This window comes from Hyaena hyaena, unplaced genomic scaffold (assembly GCF_003009895.1).
Source record: "Hyaena hyaena isolate Hyena2069 unplaced genomic scaffold, ASM300989v1 scaffold_465, whole genome shotgun sequence".
NCBI classification, from domain to species: Eukaryota; Metazoa; Chordata; class Mammalia; order Carnivora; family Hyaenidae; genus Hyaena; species Hyaena hyaena.
In genome coordinates, this window is record NW_024081097.1 from 1,105,404 (window position 1) to 1,126,834 (window position 21,431).

The following is a 21,431-nucleotide window of genomic DNA, read 5'->3' on the forward strand; positions in this document are numbered from 1 at the left end:
ATTCTTCAAAAGTAACATCTACTAGAGCTGAGAACTATGATGCAAGGAGTGTATGAAACATTGTATCGGGAGGGTTTCTAAGGAGGAATGTCATTTTCCCTGCCGGGAAGACCTCCATTTCTAGGTTCTGAAGCTCCTTTCCTTACCTCCTCCTCTGTCCTCACATAGTTGACTCCATCTGGCTTCCCCGGACTCTTGTAACTGAAACACGAGAGAGAGGACTCAGTGACCACTGATTTTTCATAGGATGCCAACTTAAACTTTGGTTTTGTCACTTAGGGCAGACGACAGGCTCACCTTTCACCATTCTGTTTATTACTGATGAAGTAACCCCGTCTGTATGCACAGCAGATGCCTACTGTTATCAGGGCCAGAACAGCAAGCACCACCAGGATCCCCCCGATAATGCCACCAATGTTCAGGTCATCTGGAGAAAAGAGGGATGGAGGGAGGAGACGATACACACTATCTGGTCTTATAAAAGCCCCTGGCCCCACTGTGCCTCCCTCCACCCCCCGCCCTGTGCCCTCAGGCCAACCCGAGCCAACCCCAGCCAGCAGAGCCAACCCCAGCCAGCAGGACGCAGTGAGAGCACTTAAACTCTCGCCCAGAGCAAACAGGACCCCAGACTCCTGCTCCCGCTTGTAAAACTACTGAGATCTCCATGGCTGAGATGTCGTTATACTTAATCCCGTGTTAAAGGGGCTTAGCGTTGTATAAAAGGCTTTAAAATCCTTTGGCTAAATCCCTGAAAATATTTTTAATGGAGGAAATGGTTTCACTATAAAGACAGAATAAGGAGCCAGGAATTCCAAAGAAGAAAAAGTTCCTAATTTCCAGGGATCCCTTTTGCTGTGGATTTTTTGGAGGAGGAGAACTAGTTTCACACAGTACTTAAAAGTAAAAATCTGAGGCAGGAACGCGACCTTTCACCAGCAGCTGCCTGGCCTCGTATCTAGAAGCCCTCTTAAGAGGAAACCCCTTGACCCCTCCTCTTCCCATTTCTGTATACGGGGCAAAGGTACTCAGTCCCTGTCAGCTGGAGCACTGAGGAGGTTTCCTTCATTAAAAAAAAAAAAAAAAAAAAAATGCAATAGAAAACATGCAGGTGATATATCAACATAAGCCCACTAACTTGGAAATTGTTAAAATTCTCCTTTACCTCAGTACAGTGGTTTCAGATGTGAGTGTGCACTTAAAACTGAAATTCTGATTTTAAAATGTCCAATTCCCAACCTCTATCACTAGAGATTCAATAGGTTTGGGGCAAAGGAATCTTCCTCCTGCCCTGGAGCAGTTTCCCAACTTTGACAGACGACAAGAATCACCTGGAATATTTTACACACAGACACTTCCAGACCTCCCCTGGGGACGGAGTCCATACCACTGGGGTGAGGCCTTGAATCTGTATGTGGAACAGTGCACTCAAATGCTTCTCATGATCAGGCAAGTTTGGAAAACACCGCTCTGGGGTCAGTTATACCCGGGAAGGAGGGAGGCGTGCCCCACCCTGCCCCCACCACTGCCCATTCAGAACCAGTACCCTAAAGACAGCATCATCACAGAAAAGGGTAAAGTTCCTGGGGTTAAAACTCTGGTTCTAACTGGATAAATTGCTAGAGAACTCACACAACGTTATGTTTTGATAATCCTATCAATAGCCCAAAAAAATGGAGTTTATTAAACTCAGTTAAAAGTGACATGATTAGCTACATTCCCAACACCAGAAGACTCCAGGTCTATTTTGAGGAGATAAACATATTGCAAGTACCCACTTCTTAGTCATTTAGCTGTTACTCAGAACTCTCTCATTTTTCCTTTCAACATCCTCTGGTGGGTTTTGGTGAATCCAGTCATCTCCAGAAGAAAACTGACCTATGGCACAATAGTTGTCTAAACTGTGGTCTAATATTAAATTTAAAATGTTCTATCCACTTGCCAGTCTTCAGATGAGATATTTTCAAAAAATAACTCACAGACTTCCATCATCTGCTCCTCACATCTGGCTGTGCCTGCATCATTGGAAGCAACGCAGTAATACTGCCCAGAGTCTTCCTTGTGAACAGCACTGAAAACCTGTTTCCAGAAATCACAAGTAAATCGTAAGACTAATCAACAGGGCAGACCTCTGGGGACCGCAGAGAAGAGACTGCCATGCTCCTCTCCCCCACCAAGCTGCTAAGTCCAGAACATAATAAAATGTCTGCTTATTGCTCTTGGTTTCCTTTTGGCCTCCTGGTCACTGTCCAGGTTCTTCCCTGATAGTTTTTTCCCAACAGTCTTGCCCAAGAGCTGAACAATGAGAGCCCATTAGGTTTTTGGTGATATCAAAGCCTAGCAACATTCAGAATGCAATGTGAGCTTTTATGCAGGGAAAGGGATTCTGATAATGATTGTTTCTCAGGCAACACTTGGGCAATACAAACACAGGATCCTATTATAACCTGCTTGTTACTAAGTGTAGTTAGACACGCCACAGGAGACGTAGCTGTGGTAGAAGCCCGGGTGACACGCTGCTGCTGAGAGCAGGTCTGTCTTCTGCACATGACCAATCTTACTTTGTCTCTCCTCCCACCCACTTCCCACCACAACCACTGGGTCATTCTGAAGAAAATTCTAGACACATTTTATCCATCAATACTTCAGTATGCATCTCTAAAAGACAAAGACTTCTTAACATTATCACTACAGTACCATTATTGTACCTAAGGCAACTAACGATTCCTTAATCAATTATCCAGTAATCCAATTTCCCTGATGGTCTCATGATTTTTAGAGTTGATTATTCACATCAGGACCCTAATAACATCATCCACACGTTACATTTGTTTACTATACCTTCATAATCACCTTTAGTCTCCAGATTTCCCTTCCTTTATTTTACCCCCTTAGAACTTACTTGTTTATAAAAAGGAGGGTAGGTTCATTTTTCCCACAGAATCTCCAACATTATGGGTTTTTAGCTCCTGTCTTATAACATAAGCTCCCAATAAGTGCTCTTTCCACAACAGGTATCCCTTCCCCAACAAAGACATTGCTATCCTCACCTCTGAGAAGAGATCTTACCAGAGTGCCTGTTTCAGAGTTTAAGAGAAAAGAGGAGTTTCGAAATCTGGGATTGGCTCTGGAATCCGTGGGCAGTGGCACGTCATTGCGATACCAGCTGTAGTGAGGCCGGGGGAAGCCCTCGCTCTCCTGGCACTGCAGCGTGGCCGTCTTGCCTGCGGGTACCGCCTTTGGTACTCTGCACACAGGAGGTACCGGCCTCACTGTGGGAGAAATACAGGTTGGGGTTTAAAATCAGCAACATGGCTTCTTATCAAAGCCCACAATAAAGCCTCAAAAACAGGAGAACCAGCCAGGGGATTCCTGCACCACTGCCATCCCCATGTACTACCTGCAGGCTCTAATCTGACGCTGCATCTGCCTCACGGCTCAACCCCCTCCTAGAGTCCCGCAGCGCATTCCTGACGCCTCCACCTCCCTGAGGGGCGCCTCCTACAGCTGGTGGAGGCAGCAACAGGAGCTCCACTTCCCATCTCACCTTCCACCCAGACTCAGTGCAAGCTCTACAAGTCCTGCAGTACCCCTGGGATGTAGCTCTAGAAGGAAAACATGTAAGAGCTGATCTTTGTTCTTTTTTTCCCCTTCTCCATTTTTTTTTAAATAGACTCATGAGACCTTAAAGGGAGAACATGTTTTTTTTTTCTCCCAATCTTTTTTTTTTTTTTACAAATAGTTTATTGTCAAGTTGGTTTCCATATAACACTCAGTGATCATCCCCACAAGTGCCCTCCTCCATGCCCATCAGCCCCCTTCCCCTCCCCCCCACACCCATCAGTCCTCAATTTGTTCTCAGTATTCAAGAGTCTCTCATGGTTTGCCGAGGGAGAACATGTTTTAACTTCATGTGAGTTACTACCTTGCACAGTTAATTCAATGACAATCTCATCAATTTCCTTGCGGTCGTTTCGAGCAACCACTTCACAGCGATAAAGGGCTGAGTCCGTCCGGGTCACATTCCAGATCCTTAGAGAGGTTTTACCCAATAATTCTGCACGACCTGCCAAATCTCCTATAGAAAAGAGGAAACAGAACACAAAAAGACTGTTTAAAAACATTTTGGGGGACACCTGGCTGTCTGGTCAGTTAAGCAACTGACTCTTGATTTTGGCTCAGGTCATGATCTCATGGTTTGTGTCTCTGAGCCCCATGTCACACTGTGCTAACAGTGTGGAGCCTGCTTGGATTCTCTCTCTCCCTCTCTCTCTTTAAAACTTAAAAAAAAAAAAAAAAAATCTTTGCCACTTGAAGAAGGTAGCTTCTGGAGGCAGCATTTAATGCCTCAATCAGGAGGCTGCAGACTGGCTTCTGTTTCTGCTCCTGTACAACAGAAGTGAACTGAGGACACTGAGCAGCAAAATAGTACCTGGTGTGTAAGAGGACTCATTACATGTGTCTTTGTTGTTAAGGCAGGGACCTCATTTCCTCTCATCATTCCCAGCCAGGATTCCCCATTTAAAGAGAAAAAAAAAATCAAACAAACAACATTAAAAAAACAACCAGTATTCATAAATGGTGGTGGGACAACTGGATATCCACCTGCCAGAGAATGAAACTGGACTCCTACCTCACACCATACACAACAAAGACCTTTCTCTAAGAGTTAACAGTATGACTCTTAGGAAAAAACATAGATATAAATCATCATGACCTCGGATTAAACAATAATTTATTAGAAATGGTACCAAAACTACAAGCATAAAAAAAACTACATTGGCCTTCATTGGACTGCCATAAAATATTTAAACACTTCTGTGCTTCAAAGGACATATGCAATTACTGAAAGACAATCCACTGAATTGGAGAAAATATTTGCAAATCATGAATCTGACAAAGGACTAGTATCCAGAATATATAAAGAATTTGCAACTCAAAAATAATTAGAAAAAAAACTAATTTAAAATGGACAAAGGATTTGAGTAGACATTTCTCCAAAGAAAATATACAAATGACCACTAAGAACATGGAAAGATGCTCAAAATCACTAGTCACCAGGGCAATGCAAATCAAAACCACAATGAAATACCAATTCACACCCATATAGGAAGGGCAGAATTGAAAAGATGGGCAATTACAAGTGTTAGTGAGGATGTGGGGAAATAGACTGCTGATGGAATGTAAAATGGTGCAGCCACTTTGGAATACAGTTTGGCAGGTTCTTAAAAACAACACACCAACAACTATATGTGCAACTACCATGTTACCTAGCAATTATACTTTTGGTCATATCCTCCCCAAATGAAAACTTATATTTACACAAAAACCATTACGTTTACATGAATATCCATAGCAGCATTATTGATAATAGCCAAAAATTGGAAACAACCCAAATGTACATCAACTGATAAATGGATTTTAAAAAGTGGCCTACTTAACAATGGAATATTCTTCCATATAACAAGAAATGCAGCAGTGACACATGCTATGTGGATGAAACTTGAAAACAATATGCTAAGTCAAAGAAGTCACAAAGGACGACACATTGTATGCTTCCATTTCTATTAAGTGTCCACATCAGGCAAATCTACAGAGACAAAGATTACTAGTTGCCAGGAGGAGGGGACAGAGGGAAGGGGAGTAGCTGCTAACAAAGATGTAGTTTCTTTTGAGGCGAGTGAAGGTTCTAGAATTTGATGGTGGTGAGAGAAATACATCTTTGTTGAATATACTAACAACCACTGAAGTATATACTTTAAAAGTATGAGTTTTAAACTATATGGATTATATCTTAATTTTTAAAACATTTAAAGCACAAAAAGCTGGGAACTCTTTCAAAGGAGCATGAAGAACCTAAAGAATGACAGATAAAGGAAGGAGTTGGGGGGAAATGACACAAACACAGAAACTAATCATTACTAAACCTGCTGAATTATGGCAAGAGCAAGAAGGATTTGCCATAATATAATAAAAACAGCAAAATGCTTATTGCAAAGGATGAACATTTCCAAAGGCATTTTTTCTTTCTTTTTTTTTTAAAGAAAGTTGGTTTCCATAAAACACCCAGCTGGTTTCCATATAACACCCAGTGCTCATCCCAACAAGTGCCCTCCTCCATGCCCATCACCCATTTCCCCCTCTCCCCAACCCCCATCAACCCTCAATTTGTTCTCAGCATTCAAGAGTCTCTTATGGTTTGCCTCCCTCCCTCTCCTTAACTATTTTTCTCCTTCCCCCCACCGCCATGGTCCTGTTGTTTCTCCTGTTCCACACATGAGTGAAAACATATGGTATCTGTCTTTCTCTGCCTGATTTATTTCACTTAGCATAATATCCTAGAGTTCCATCCATGTTGCCAGAGTTCATTCTTTCTCATTGCCATGTAGTATTCCATGGTATAGATAAACCACATCTTCTTGATCCATTCGTCAGTTGATGGACACTTAGGCTCTTTCCATGTTTTGGCTATTGTTGAGAGTGCTGCTATGAACATTGGGGGACATGTACCCCTATGCATCAGCACTCCTGTATCCCTTGGGTAAATTCCTAGCAGTGCTACTGCTGGGTCACAGGGGAGTTCTATTGTTAATTTTTTGAGGAACCTCCATAGTGTTTTCCAGAAGGGCTGCAGCCAGTTTACATTCTCACCAACAGTGTAGGAGGCTGTCCATTTCTCCATATCCTCGCCAGCATCTATAAGTCTCCTGATTCATTCATTTTAACCACTCTGACCGGCATGAGATGGTATCTCCGTGTGGTTTTGATTTCTATTTCCCTGATGATGAGTGATATTAGGCATTGTCTCATGTGTCTGTTAGCCATCTGGATGTCCTCTTTGGAGAATTGTCTGTTCATGTCTTCTACCCATTTCTTCACTGGATTATTTGTTTTTTGAGTGTGGAGTTTGGTGAGTTCCTTATAGATTTTGGATACTAGTCCAAAAGTATTTTCTAATAGGAAGGTTTGTTAGTTAGCAGTCCTTAGTGGAAGATTAGAATTTCAACCATGCAAGAAATTAGTAAATAAAAATCTATCAAAGGTGTGTGTGTGTGTGTGCGTGTGTGTGTATTATTGAGAATATTATTCAACCATAAAAAAAGAATGAGATCTTGACATTTGTGACAACACGGATGGGCCTAGAGGGTATTACACTAAGTGAAGTGAGGTCAGAGAAAGACAAGTACCGTTTCACTTATATGTACAATCTAAAAAACAAAACAACAGGAAAAAAAACAGATTAGTAAATACAGAGAGGGGTTGCCGAAGGGGAGTGAAGTGAAGGGAATTAAGATGCACAAAATTCCAGCTATAAGATAAGTATGTCATGGAGATAAAAAGCACAACATAAGGAACACGGTCAATGATATTGTAATAATGTACAGTGACTACACTTCTTGCAGTGAGCCTAAGTCAGATACAGATTTGTCTAATCACTATGTTGTATACTTGAACCTAATATAACACTATACTTCACCCATACTTCAATAATAAATTTTTAAAAAATCTATCAGGATGTTTTTGGCACAGACCTGAACTGAGGCAAGAGAAGAGACCAAACAGATTCAAATTTTCCTCCAGCCTTCATATTTTGTGTGTAAATACCCTCCCCCTCACTCTGGCTAAGAATAAAGTGTTTAATTCCCAGAAACAGAAGTGCTTTAAGAAAATTCCCACTTGGTTTTTCTGATGATCACAAGTGCATGTACAGGGTTTATCAGGAGCAGCCTAAGTTGCCAGAGAAAATGGACTTGTTTTCTGGGAAAACTATTTTCATCTCTTCAAAGTAAGAGGTGGGGGAGACATTGGTGAGGGAAAACAATGATATTTAAAAGCCTATCACTCCTGATGATATTGGGCACCCAAAGCAGGAAGACTGAGATTAGGCGGTTTCCACAAAATCCCCAGTCTCCTCTGAAGCCACAACTATGAGGTTCTCTGACAATTCTGAAGCCAGCCCTTAGAAGTTGCTGCATTTGTCCCTCATGTTTACCAAGTCCCTCCTGTCAGAGTGAAGGGAAGGTCCCATAGCATATCATCTATAATTCCTCCTTCTCCCTCCCTTGCCACAGCCAGCTCTTAGCAACCCCTCTGCATCTCTCTCTACACTGCCTTGACCTTAGCTCAGGCCATCAACAGCTCCCTTCTGGAATCTGCAAAAAAATTCAGAATTAGCATCCCTGCTCCGAGTTTGCCTCTCCAATCTCTTCTCCACAAAGCAGGCAAGTCAGTCTCCCTAAAGTGTCCTAAGTGAAATCATGACACTTTCCTCTTAAAAATCTTTGTGGACCCTCACTCTTGCCTGGCCCTGGCATGCCTTCCCAGCTATGTGGAATCCTTCTTCTCTCCCCTCCCTAAGTCCCAGCTATGGCGGAGAACTTGCAGTTTCCCTGAGCCAAGCTGCCTTTTGCTTCTAGGTCTTTATATATGACATTCTTTCTCGCCCAACACCCTTCCCCATCCTACTTCTCACTGGTTATCCGGCTTCATCATTTGGCCTAGATGTCACTTCTGGGAAGCCTTCCCCACCACCCAAGAGCATGCAACCTGAGAACACCTTATGCTGACCTCTGTTCTAGCAAATGCTTTCTCAATAGGGGAAGTGTGGCACATAGCAGGTGCTCAGTAAATACTTGTCTCCTTGCTGCTCCACATAATCTTTCTGATTAAGTCACACAGCTTGTATCACAAATGTCATGGACCATGATAAGAGGATGGCCTAGCAAAATGTTCACTGTGATACCCCAAAAGGTTGGGCAGGTAGATTTAAATCCTCACTAAAGAGGTGATACTTGTTAAAGCTGGATTACAGGGATAGTGAGGTCCAATACACTATTCTCATTACTTTTCTATGTTGAGTTTTCTACAAGTGAAACAAACAAAAAAGAAACCAATCCTGGCTACAGACGCAGGCCCAGTCAGAGGAAGGTCTCTGGCCACAAGAACATGCCTGGGCCTTGTGGCTACAGGAAGGGATTAGAGGGTCATACCCTGGATTCTGTTGTCAAAAAACACATATGTGGTTTGGTCATCTTGAATTTTCTTCCATTCAATCCTGGGGTCATTTGTCTGTGAATCCGTAATGATACAGGAGAGTTCCACACCTAATGAGCAGAAGAAGAAGAAAAAGAACTCTCAGAGGATGTGAAACAATTTTACGATCAGTTGTGTACCCAGACCCTGCACGTAATCACTAATTTTAGAGAAGTCTTTCATGCAGGTTACAAATCTACCTATCACTAGGCTCTAAGTGACTTTAAGAAAAATTTTAGCCAGAAAAATAATAAAGATGATTAGCAAGGACTTTTACTAAATAGAGTACACATTCCCCCTTAATACTCTATTCACATACAAGAAAATGCTTTGTGGTATACATATAAAGCCAGGAATCGGATTTCAGCCCACCTAAAAGCTGCCGAGTCCCACTGACCTGCTAAATCACTGCTGCACTGACCCACCTGCACACCAGATGCACTGCTGAGGGGCCACCCACCTGAACATCTCTGGCACTACAGTGTGAGTGTGAGTGTGTGTGTGTGTGTGTCTGTGTGTCTGTGTGAGTGAGTGTGTGTGTTTGTGTGCTTGTCCTCAGTTGGCTGCAAGACTACCAACTGTCCGTTAGATGGCGCCCGTTCTCCTAGTAGTCTCCCCCTAGTACTTACTTTCAAATTCCTGTACCACTGGGGTCCGGTTGCTGGATTTGAGATTCACAGCCCCAATCAAGCAACCTGAAGGGAAAAAAATAAAGTAAAATCAGAGACAACGCAACTCTAAAATAGCAGAGAACCCTCCAACGGAGTTCAGATTTTTCCCTTCTAATTAGACTACAATCACCACAGAGGACAGAAAAATATTATATTCCAAAACAAAGTCTCTTAGATATAGCAAGTTGCTTCTTTCTCAGTCTGACCTCACTGGAATGGACTGAGAGGAAGGGTCCTGAGAATTCATTTTCTTTCTTAGTTCCAGAAAAAATGGCCTTGGGGCTTTAAAGGCTCTTCCTTTAAGAATTTTCTTCTTGCTCATTGTCATTATTAACCCTGTCAACATCCTTCCTCCAGACCCACCTGGGCCTTCTTGTCACTCCTGCCTCCCGCACTCTCCTCTCCTCTAGGCTTCCAACCTGGCTGCTGTACTCTTGGTGGATTTGATACGGTGCAGATTCACGGCCTGGTGCTCTTCCCTTCAAGATGGCACAACACTCTGGTATGGCACAACCAGCCAAAAGACCACCATGCAATGTTAACCATGCAACCCAGTGATTCCCATCCACTAAAAAGCTTTCACTGGTTTTTAGTAAAATGAGAAAAATAATAATGTAATTTCATGAAGCTAAGTAGAATGAAGCCATTGGTGAAATCAAGATATACCAACTGCATGGGAATCCCTTTCAAACTAGCCTCTGACTCTCCATGTGTTTCAACAAACATTAAAACCAGTTTATTGTGGTCTCAAAATGTCTTACCAATTTTCTTGGAGAAGATCAAGTAGTACACTGACCACTCACAAAATGTCATTCTTCAGCTACCTGGCCTCTAGGAAAATATGCATTCCCTATAGAAGGTCTTCATATATAAAACCCTCATTAAGGGAGTGCCTGGCTGGCTCAGTCAGTGGAGCATGCAACTCTTGATCTTGGGGCTGTAAGTTCAAAACCCCATGTTGAGTGTAGAGATTACTTAAAAATAGAATCTTTAAAAAAATCCTCATTAAGGATTTAATCTTAATGGCAAGCTAATCTTAGCTTACTAAGATCCCGCTAAAGAAAATGTGCAAAGACGTGTACTCTAAGCTGCTTTTTTCTAACTCCTTGAATCATTAGGTGGGATGCAGGTCACAACAATCTATTCTTTTCCCACCTTTAATCTTATTTAATGGTTCAGTTTCATGCATAATTCCAAGTACATATTTTGATCCTTTCCTTCTTATTTAGTAAGATTTCATTAGTTACAGAAAAATCCATTTAAAAAACTACTAAAAGGGATGAAAATCAGAAATATGTATACCTGAGTTGCTATTAGCATCTAAAACAATGACTTCTACAAAAGGTTGTTGAACCAGGAGTAAAGATAAAGATAAGTAAAGATAATTTTCTTTTGTTTTGGTTAACCATGGGCTATTTTGGGAACCAGAAATACACCCTGTGTATCCGCAGCATTTTCTACTTTTCCTTCAGTCTGAAAGCTCCCAGTGACCAATTGATAAAGAGTAATAAATAATGCTCTGAATACCTACCAAGGCCACAAAGGTTCCTTCTGAGGAAATTACCATAGACAGTTCTATCAGTATGATCACCATAGTTTAGATGATGAGAAAATGAGACTTTGGTTACAAAGAACTATGACCAGCCATCAGCTTCCAACCCAGAGACCATCCAAGGGGCCTTTGAAGTAACTCACGAGAGTTTTGTCCAACTGAATAATAAATAACTGGACAACCCAATCTGACCCTTTCCTGCTGAGAGAAATTAAGAATGAATTAGAGAGTTCTTAGTTACCCAAGAAACCAAGTAGAAGTAGAGTGAAGGAGAGGTTAGCTGACTGATCAAAATGGTGGAACTCACGAACGGTAAGATCATGACCTGAGCCGAAGTCGGACACTTAACCAACTGAGCCACCTAGGAGCCCCTAATTTTTTTTTTAATTAAGACTTTTTTGGTTTAACATAGGATCAATCCTAGAGAATATTCCACGTGTACTTGTGACAACTGTGTATTCTGCTGTTACTGAGTGCAGTGCTCTATACATGTCCCATTGGTTCATACTGTTGTTCAAGTCCTGTATTTCCTTACTGATATTCTATCTTATCTATCCATTACTAAAAGTGGACACTGAAATTTCCAATTATTATTGTAAAACTATTTCTCCCTTCAATCCTGTAAATTTTTGCTTCATATATTATGAGGTTCAGACGTCTGATGCACAAAGTTGTAATTATTATACCTTCTTGATGAACTTACCTTTTTATCAATAATACTGGCATTCTTTGATTCCTGTAACAGTTTTTGATGTAAAGTCTATTTTGCTTTTGGTTACTACTTGCACAGAGAATCTTTTCCCATCCTTTTAACCCATTTGTGTTTAGATCTAAAGTGAGTGTCTTACAGCATGTAGCTAGATCACTTATTTATCCTTTCTGCCAATCTATGCCTTTGATAAAGTTTAATCCACTGTATTTAAAGTAATAATGAACTTATTTCTATTTTGCTACTTGCTTTCTGTATTATTTTTTGTCTCTCATTTTCTCCATTACTGTTTCCTTTAGTGTTTTTTGGGGAGTGACACATTTTGATTCCCTTCTCATTTTCTTTAGTGTAAACTCTATGGATAGCTTCTTTGTAGTTATCATAAAGTTTATCATTACATCCTAAAATTATAACAGATGTGAATTGATACCAATCTAATTTCAATTATATGCAAAAACTCTACTCTGTCCTTTCCTTTATGTTATTGATGACAAAAACTGCATCTTTACCAGCTGCGTGCCTTATAAATAACATAGATTTGTAATTACTTTTATGCATTTATCTTTTAAATTCTGTAGAAAACAAAAAGTGCACTTACCAAAGTTATAATAAGACTAACTTTATATTTGTGTAATTATCTCTACTGGAGATCTTTGTATCTTCATATGGCTTTGACTTACTGTCTAAGAAAGTAAGAAAGTAAGAACTTACTGTTCTTTCTTTCCAACTTGAAGGATTTCCCTTAACATTTTTATGTAGAGCAGGTAATGAACTCCATCTCTCAGCTTTTGTTTTTCTGAAAATGTCTTAATTTCTCTCTCATTTATGAAGGTCAGTTTTGCCAGATATTAAAAATTTCAGTTTACAGTGTTTTTTTTCTTTCAGCACATAAACATAAGGCCATCCCACTGTCTTCTGGCCTCCAACACTTCTGATGAGACATCAGCTGATAACTTGATTGATGCCCCCTAGTGATAATTCACTTCTCTAAACCTGCTTTCAAGATTCTCTTTTTGTCTTTGGCTTTTGACAGTTTGATTATAATGTGTCTCAGGATGAGTCCCCTTGGGTTTATCCTATTTGGAGTTCACTGAGCTTCATGGATTTGTAGATTCATGCCTTCCATCAAAATGGGGAAGTTTTCAGCCACTATTTCTTCAAATAATCATTCTGTCCCTTTTTATCTCTTCTCCTGGGACTCGCATAAAGCACATGTTGGTCAGCTTGTCAGTGTCCCACAAGGCTCTGTTATGGGCTGAAATGTGTGCCCCCCCCCCCCCAACATACCCTGACCAAGATTTATATTTTGAAGCCGTAGCCCCCAGTACCTCAGAATATGACTAGTGGTGACAGAGCCCCTAAAAAGGTGTTAAGTTAAACTCAGGCTATTAGGAGTCCAAATCGAAGCTGACTAGTGTCTTATATAAGTAGGAAATTAGGACACATAGAATGATGTGTGTACACAGAGAAAAGACCATGTGAGGATACAGCAAGATGGTGGCCATCTGCACACCAAGGAGAAGCCTCAGAAGGAACCAAACCTACTGACACCTTGATCTTGGACTTCTACCCTCCAGAACTGTGACAAAATAGATTTTGGTTATTTAAGTCACTCAATCTATGGCATTCTGGGATGGCAACCTAGCAAACTAATACAGGCTATGTTCACTCTTCTTCATTCTTTTACTTTCTGCTCCACAGATTTCATAATTTATATTGTCCTACCTTCTGGTTCACTGATTTTTTTCTTTCACCTGCTCAAATATGCTATGTACTCTCTCTAGTGAATTTATCATTTCAGTTACTGTACTTTTCAGCTCCAGAATTTTTTTATTCCTTTTGTAATTTCTGTCAATACTTTGTTGTTTAATGTTTTCCTGATTTCCTTTCTCTGTTTTCCTTCGCTTTTTGAGCATAGTTAAGATAAATTATTTAAGGACCTTTTTTTTTTTGATTTGTATCTCTTTCTTCTTTTTTATTTATTTATTTATTTTATTTATTTTTTTTTACAAATAGTTAATTGTCAAATTAGTTTCCACATATTAATGACTTTTTCTACTAAATCCAATGTCTGGGCTTCCTCTAAGACAGCTTCTTTTCATTTACTGTGTTTCTTTGAATGAGCCACACTTTCCTGCTTACTTGTATGCTTTGCAGGTTTTGCTGAAAATTTGGCATTTGACTATTACCAAATGATTACTTAGGAAATCAGATTTTCCTTCCCCAGGGTTTGCTCTGTGTGTGTGTGTTTAATTATTGTTGAAAACTGTAGTCTCTGTTTTGAGAGTTCCAATTTTTTTTTTCTTAAACATTATTCCTTTTTAAGTCACTGAGGTTCCTTTACCTTCTCTTCAGCTGATGTTCTGACAGACATTTCCTGTTCTAATAAAGATTTCCTTCAATGCCAACAATTGAAACAAACACACATACATACACACACAAAAAGGAGAACATTCTTCTCTCCCACATCTTTGCAGACATTCTGTGCAGAGGCACTCCTTCACCCCTTTATTAACTAGGCTTGCTCTGAGTATAGGGATCACCCTGAGATGTTATGCTGTTGCTCTGAATATCCTAATTTCCTAGTCTCATCACAACTTCTTTTCTGAGTCTATCTCTACTCAGAATCTCTTCCAGCTATTGTGGGTTTACAGTCCCCTTGCAGCATTTACAAGCAGTGCCTACTGCTTTTCCCATCTGCATTCCAAGTTATGTGAAACAAAGATAAGCACCTCATGTCAGTCCTTCAGGTATCTCCAGAGAAGTTAAAATGAATATACCCAATAGCCTGCAAACAAGGTTTGCTTTGCTCCAATTTGGGGAGAGGGGACAGGGATGGGGAGAGACTGTTTTGGGGAAAGGGTGAGTAAAAATGTCCTATGATTTTCCTGCCTTTTTAGGGGCACCTGAGTGGCTCAATTGGTAAAGCATCTGCCTCTTGATTTTGGCTCAGTTCATGATCTCATGGTTCATGAGATTGAGCCCCGCGTCAGGCTCTTCACTGAGAGCATGGAGCCTGCTTGGGATTCTCTCCTGCTCTCTCTGCCCCTCCCCCATATGCATGCACGCTGTTTCTCTCTCTCAAGATAAGTAAATAAAAACTTAAAAAATAACTTTCTTATCATTTTGAAGATTGTTTTTCCTCAACTGGGCACTTATTTGGTTACTATAAATCTTCAGCTATTTTCCAAAGCTCCTACAAAGTTGGTTCAGCTTCTGTTTGTGGGTTTTTTCAATGTTTCTGTGCAGGAACAGGAGCCAGGAGTTTACTATTCTACTCTTGCTGATGTCACTCCAAACTAGCATTATTGCTCTTTTTATTTTTTGTTATTATGGCCATTCTTACTTATCTTTGCACCTCCAATTCCCAACAATCATACCTGAGATGCAAGAGGTTTTGGGAAATAGTATACTGACTGTAAAGTGGAGGAGAGAGACACAATTTCAATACAATATGATACACCTACAGAGTATATGGCACAGTTGGCTGCAGAGCCAGGATTCAAACCCAGGGCTGTATGACTCACTTCTTGCTATTTTAGTGTTTCTTCTAACAATGTAGCTTTCACTATAAATTGGGAAACTGGCATTTTTGGATTCCATAATTTCCTAGGATTTAACTTCAAGCAGAACTGACAAATATCCTAATTTTCTCAATAGAACCTACAAAATGCTTCAAGTAGAACTGACAAATGTTTTCTCAACCCAGAAAAATGAGGTGACCCAATCCAGTATAGGGGTATAACCAGTCTTGTGCTTGTAATTCCATTTGCAAACCTCTTCTATATGCCAAAGCTGTAAATTACTATCAAGAAATCTGGGAGGTGCCTGGGTGGCTCAGTAGGTTATGTGTCCTACTTATACTCGGGTCATGATCTAGCACTTCAGGAATTCAAGCCCCGCATCGGGCTCTGTGCTGACGGCTCAGAGCCTGGAGCCTGCTTCAGATTCTGTGTCTCCCTCTCTCTCTCAGTCCCTCCCCTGCTCATACTCTCTCTCTCTCAAAAATAAATAGAACATTTAAAAAATTAAAAAAAAAAAGAAATCTGGGCCCTAGTTTTTAACATTTTTTATGGGCCCTACTTTTAATACTCCTATTGACTTTCAGTGTGATCTTGTACCCTTCACTTTTCCCAACTGTAAAATACTATTAGTAACTTTTTATTCTTCTTTCACCAATAACTGAAGATAGAGAAACATTTAATTATTATTATCTTTAAGATCATTGCTATATTTGCTATGTAGAGATCAATGCCTTTCTAGTAGCTCAAGGAGCAGTAAGTTTCAAGTTGAATGACTTCAGACTTAAGGCCAGAAATATATTAACCCCAAATATCATGAGTGGAATAATATAAAGGAGAATCCCAAGAAAATTCACTTATGAGGTCTGAGGCAGGTGAAGGAGAGGTAGGCTAAAAAAGAAAAAGGAAGGAAAGAAAGAAGAAGGGAGGGCAAGAAGAACTGAAAAGGAGAACATTAAATAGTTAACAAGAAAAATAAGAAAAATAAATGAAAACATAAAATGAGAATTCCTTTTACACCAAATCCAGAAATTCTCATTTTTTTGAGCACGCAAATATGCTTGAATTCATAGCTGGCAAAGGCTCTTAGTCTTCTAGTCCAATGATATTTAATCCCATCTGGGTAATGGGGAGTTCTAAGAATGCAGACACTCAGGTCCAATCCCGGAGGGCTCTCTACAGGTGAGCAGAGAAGACAAAGGAATTATAACACCACACAATATGACATTTCCAACTGGATTAAGAAAAGACTTGATTTCAGGCTGGTGCATTCTCAAGCTCATAATAATTATGAAAATATACCAGCTCAGTGTCAAGCCAAAGCCAAAACCCAAGAAGCAAACCCCATTTTTCCTTTCTTTTATCTGTAAACAAGACCCAAAGGCTCTAATTTTATTTTAATAAGAAAAAAATACCACTGCTTGGTTCACTGTGAGAGTCAATATAGACTTTCTACCTCCCAGCATAATAGCCATAAGAACCCAGATGCAAGGACAGAGGAGAGAGTAAGGAGCTCTGAGAGGACACATGTAATGATAGGAAGGCCAGGTGAACAGGCCCCGCCTCACATCGTCTCCTGCTTATCTCCTCTACGCTTTTAATGTTATTCTAGTAGCAGGAGCAGTAGCTGTCACTCCATTCTCCACTGGGCTTACTTTTCTGAAAAATAAGAAGCTAATTCTGTATTTCTAGAGACATCGAGCATGAAATGGCTTATTACAATGGCATTATTTCTTATTCTTGAAACCAAGGCCATCAGAGATGTCATGGTTCCTGAGGTGACGAAGGAAGTGAAAATGATTCCAACTTATTCCTTAGATCACCCTCTAAAATACTTATGTAAGTGGCATCATTTCCAACTTATGAATGAAGTGGCTAACTGACTTGCCTCTAGTCCACAGCTAACTGATGAAGCTAATACTCAAGCGGTGTCCTCAGACTCCAAGTCGAACACTCCTTCCATTACACTGTATTGTCTATACTTTCTTTTTTCCCCCTGGGAATCCATGAAAGAAATTAACATTTGGTTGGTTTCATACATGTGTGTGCTTGACAAGAAATGTGGCAAGAGATAATAAAAAAGTTGTAAAGTTCTTCTAACCAGTTATTTCCCAAATGTAAATAGCTCTGAGATGGTCCAAAGGCAATGCTATTCTACAATGCAAGAGGGCCAGGTTATTACCAATATATTGATGTTAACCATACCACATTATTAGAGGCGCAGCAAGTTACTGATATCCTTAAGGCACAACAGTTAGGTATAATCAGCAGGAGTTGAGGAGGAAGAGACAAAACCAAGATTTAGAAAGGTCACAACATGGGACAGATATGCTTCCAAACACATACCCATGGCATAAATAGTGGTTTCTGGTGAAAGTTTTCTATTCTACATAAGAAGTTCTGACCAAGAAACTGACTGCTGTCCAGGCTCTGTCACAGATTTCTTGACCCATCTCCATCTACACAATTCCTAAACCAACCCAGCTAAGTGCCCCCTTCCCCGTATCTGTGCGTCCCTGCCTACACTACATGAAGAGCTAGAGGAACAAGGCACTACATGGAGAGAAATAACCCAGCTGGGAATCCTGCCTTGAGAAAACAGAAAGCATAGGCCGTTCCTAGTCAGGAGGTTCCCTCTCTACTCTCAGAAACAGATGCCAGAGACATGCATATAAATGAACCTGCTGGGCACTGAAGCATGGGCTCAGCAGAAAAACAAAGAGTAATGATGGCAGGGATGGAGCACACTGTGGCCATTCATCTACATATGAGTCACCACACTTGACATAAGCCTTTGCCTCATTTGGTTAGGGAGCCTGAACAAAGCACACACAGAACAGAGAGCCAGAGGACTGTGGTGTCAATTTCTAAGTTCCAGTATAATCTAGTTAAACAACTGGCCTCAAGAATTACAAGCATCCCATTCCTCTGGACACAGATCTACAAGGAAAATACATGCTTTTCTTGAGAAGACAAGGGCAGGCTGCCAAAGGGATGTCATATGGAGTATAAGCTTTCACCTATAAAAAAGCCAATCAGCAGTGCTCAGAGACAAAAGAACAGACAGACAAGTTAGACCATTAGTCTCACAAACAGCACTGTTCTGACCTATAGTAAATGTGATGGTTAGCTGCTTCTCCTAGTTCAGTTCCCTGTTCTGCTAAAAAGGAGAGCTGGACCTGATAAGGTACTTCTGGACAGGCCTGTCCACCTAGCCTGCAGGATGAATGCCTAATATAGAGAAAAGAACAAGGCAGATGCTAGACTCCTGTCCACAACATTCTGATAATTAACAAAGCAGGAGGGAACCACAGGGTAAGTACATAGTGCTCCTGGGGATTCAATGAATTGCACATTCTTCTGAATACTGTTTGGGCGGTCCAACAGCACACTGGGAATGCTAATTAAGCCTCCAGTGTTCCATCAAGGTGGGTAAGGATGACTACACTCATTTCCCAGTTAGAAGACCAAGTCCTAGAGATCAACGTCTGGAAGTACAAAGTAAAAGCCAGAAGCCAGGACTTCTGACTCTTAGTCCTCACTTCCTGCTCGATTTCATAATCTTTCTTACATAAGAAGAAACATATTATTAAAATCTATCTAGATAGAACTAAAAGAGACTGCACAAACACATGTAAAGAGGATCTATCTGGAACTAAAAGGGAAACATGACTCAGACCCTGAAGCCTAAACTTATATCCCATTGTTCTATTGAAACCCTTTCTTAGATGAGTTTGCAAAGGAAGTGGCCTTTAAAAAAGAAAAAGCCTCTGGAATGATATGCAGATGTCACTGGCATCTTCAACCCAGCCATCTCTTCCTTCTGGGGAAGATGTGGAACTGAATGAAGGGACAGGGAAGGGAGCAGGCAGATGGGGATGATAAAGCAGGAGGTGAAATGCTGATGCTGAGGTTTACAATGGCCTGCCTTCCCAGTTCATGCAGGCTCCTCAGATTATTCTCTGGAACCACTGTGTTCTTTGTTTGCCCTTCCCTTTCCTAATCTGAAACCATTTTAGCAGCTGTGCAGAAACACTGCAGTTTCTTATTTTGGTTCTGAGAGAACTTTTGGAAATTCTGCCAGAGTCTGGGGATCTGATGCTAGACAAGATGCATGATGATCCCCTCAGGATCTTGTTTGAAATGTTATTTCCCAACACATCTCCTCAGTCCCTAGAGCACATGTACCCCAAACAGGATTGGGGAAAGCCTGTATTTTTTCCCCAAGCCTCCCAGGTGACTCTTAAGTGCAGTCATGTTTAGGGAACCCTACAACTAATTCATTATGAATGGGCGCAACCAGAAATCTAGAGTTGTGTTAATAGAAGCATAGCCCTTTGTTGGGCATGAGAATGATGACTGCTTTGCTTTATTATTCTGAAGAATTACTGGCTAAAATGCTTCTAGATCCTCAGGCAAAAGAATAATAGCATAGAATATTAGAATAAAAAATACATTTAAACCATAATGGATGTTGAGGTAATGTTAGTCTCAGCCCACAAATCTTTGATTCAGGAGAGGCTGGCTTATTTTGATTGATTCTTTGAAGAGCCTCGGCACACTGGAAGCATCCTGAGGAAGAGGGAGAGTCCAGGAAAAACTAAACTCCAAAAGTGACCATCCAACCCTCCACTAGGAAGATCAAGATCTCAAACTACAAACTACTTGTCTTTTCCTCTTATGGAAACAAAACCAATCTGAACAGCAAAACAGGCTTACCGGCTCATGAGAGGGATACTAGGAGATGAAGGAGCTTCTTTCTATAATTAATAATGGCTATTATCGTATAACTGCTGAGAGAACTAAAAGAGAAAAATCAATGGCTGCCTTAGCTCTCCACAAATAAATCAAATTAATTTGGGTTTATACTCACTATTATAAACCAATTTTTATTTTAGAAATTTTCTTTCAGAAAATGTTTTCACTTTACATCAGATGTGTTGCTCACTAAAGAACTGGTTTATGGATGTCTGGCTCTCTAAAGAGTTATAATTAGACTTCTGGCATTCTGTCCAGTTTTTCCCCTGCTCAAAAGAAACTTTTCCCTGACTGAGACTACAGCTGCGTGGGTGCACATCAGCATGCATCACTGTGGGACCTCACTGGACTACTGGGGTCAAGTCTAAATATAAAATGGTGGAGAATATTTACATGTTTATTCTTCAAGACTACTTCTGTCTGTTTGCTTAGCAGAATCCATCTTAGGGAAGAAAATATCCCACAAAATAACCTTTTCAACAATGTCTCAGCTCCTTAACCAATTTTTTAAGGAATTTAATAGCAAGAGCAAGAGAAAGTACATGTCAATCAATGATATTTTCCAGACCCACTCACCCATACATATAGCTAAGAATATATAGTACAGTCAAGCAAAAAAGGTTTGTGAAAAGAACATAGCCAGCAGAAGCCCTGGTTAAAGCTTACCCATTGTTACTTCGGTTTAACTAAATGTTTATACAAAGAGACTTTTAAAAAATAAAAGACCTAAATAAAAAGACTAAACCAAGTATCATAGAATTCCCAATACACTGTGATGGTTCATTTTATATATCAACTTGGAGGGTTGAGATTAACATTTAAGTCTGTGAAATTTGAGTAAGCACACTCCCCTTCATAACGTGGGTGGGTCGCATCCAATAAGTTGAAAGGCATGAATAAATCAAAGAGACTAGTTTCCCCAGGCAAAAGGGAATTTTTTCCAGAATACTGTCTCTGGAGAACCTTGACTAATACACTGGGCTATGTTGCTTCTTGTTTCAAATCTAAAATTTAAAAGAAAAATCTATGTAATTTCACTGTACATATGCTCCATGAAGAACTCTTTCAGTGGCAACCCTAAATACAGAGTCAGAGCAATATCCAAGTTAAGCTAGCAGGAAGACAGGAGATGAGATGCTCCTGATTTGAGTATAGTATTAGTGTTTCTATTTAATTCTACCTCCAAACCA

At 40.4% G+C, this 21,431-nt stretch overlaps 1 protein-coding gene across 1 annotated transcript in view; it reads right to left on the reverse strand.

Annotated features, from left to right (window-relative positions):
- The window catches only part of JAM3 (junctional adhesion molecule 3), a 79,625-nt gene that overhangs the window by 2,666 nt on the left and 55,528 nt on the right, over positions 1–21,431 (reverse strand). The window contains exons 2-8 of the mRNA XM_039253788.1: positions 9,660–9,725; positions 8,988–9,101; positions 3,923–4,075; positions 3,067–3,269; positions 1,977–2,076; positions 298–427; positions 147–201 (exon numbers count right to left, since the gene is read on the reverse strand). Coding sequence (XP_039109719.1) covers positions 147–201; positions 298–427; positions 1,977–2,076; positions 3,067–3,269; positions 3,923–4,075; positions 8,988–9,101; positions 9,660–9,725 — 821 coding nt within the window. The remainder of the gene's footprint in view (positions 1–146; positions 202–297; positions 428–1,976; positions 2,077–3,066; positions 3,270–3,922; positions 4,076–8,987; positions 9,102–9,659; positions 9,726–21,431) is intronic.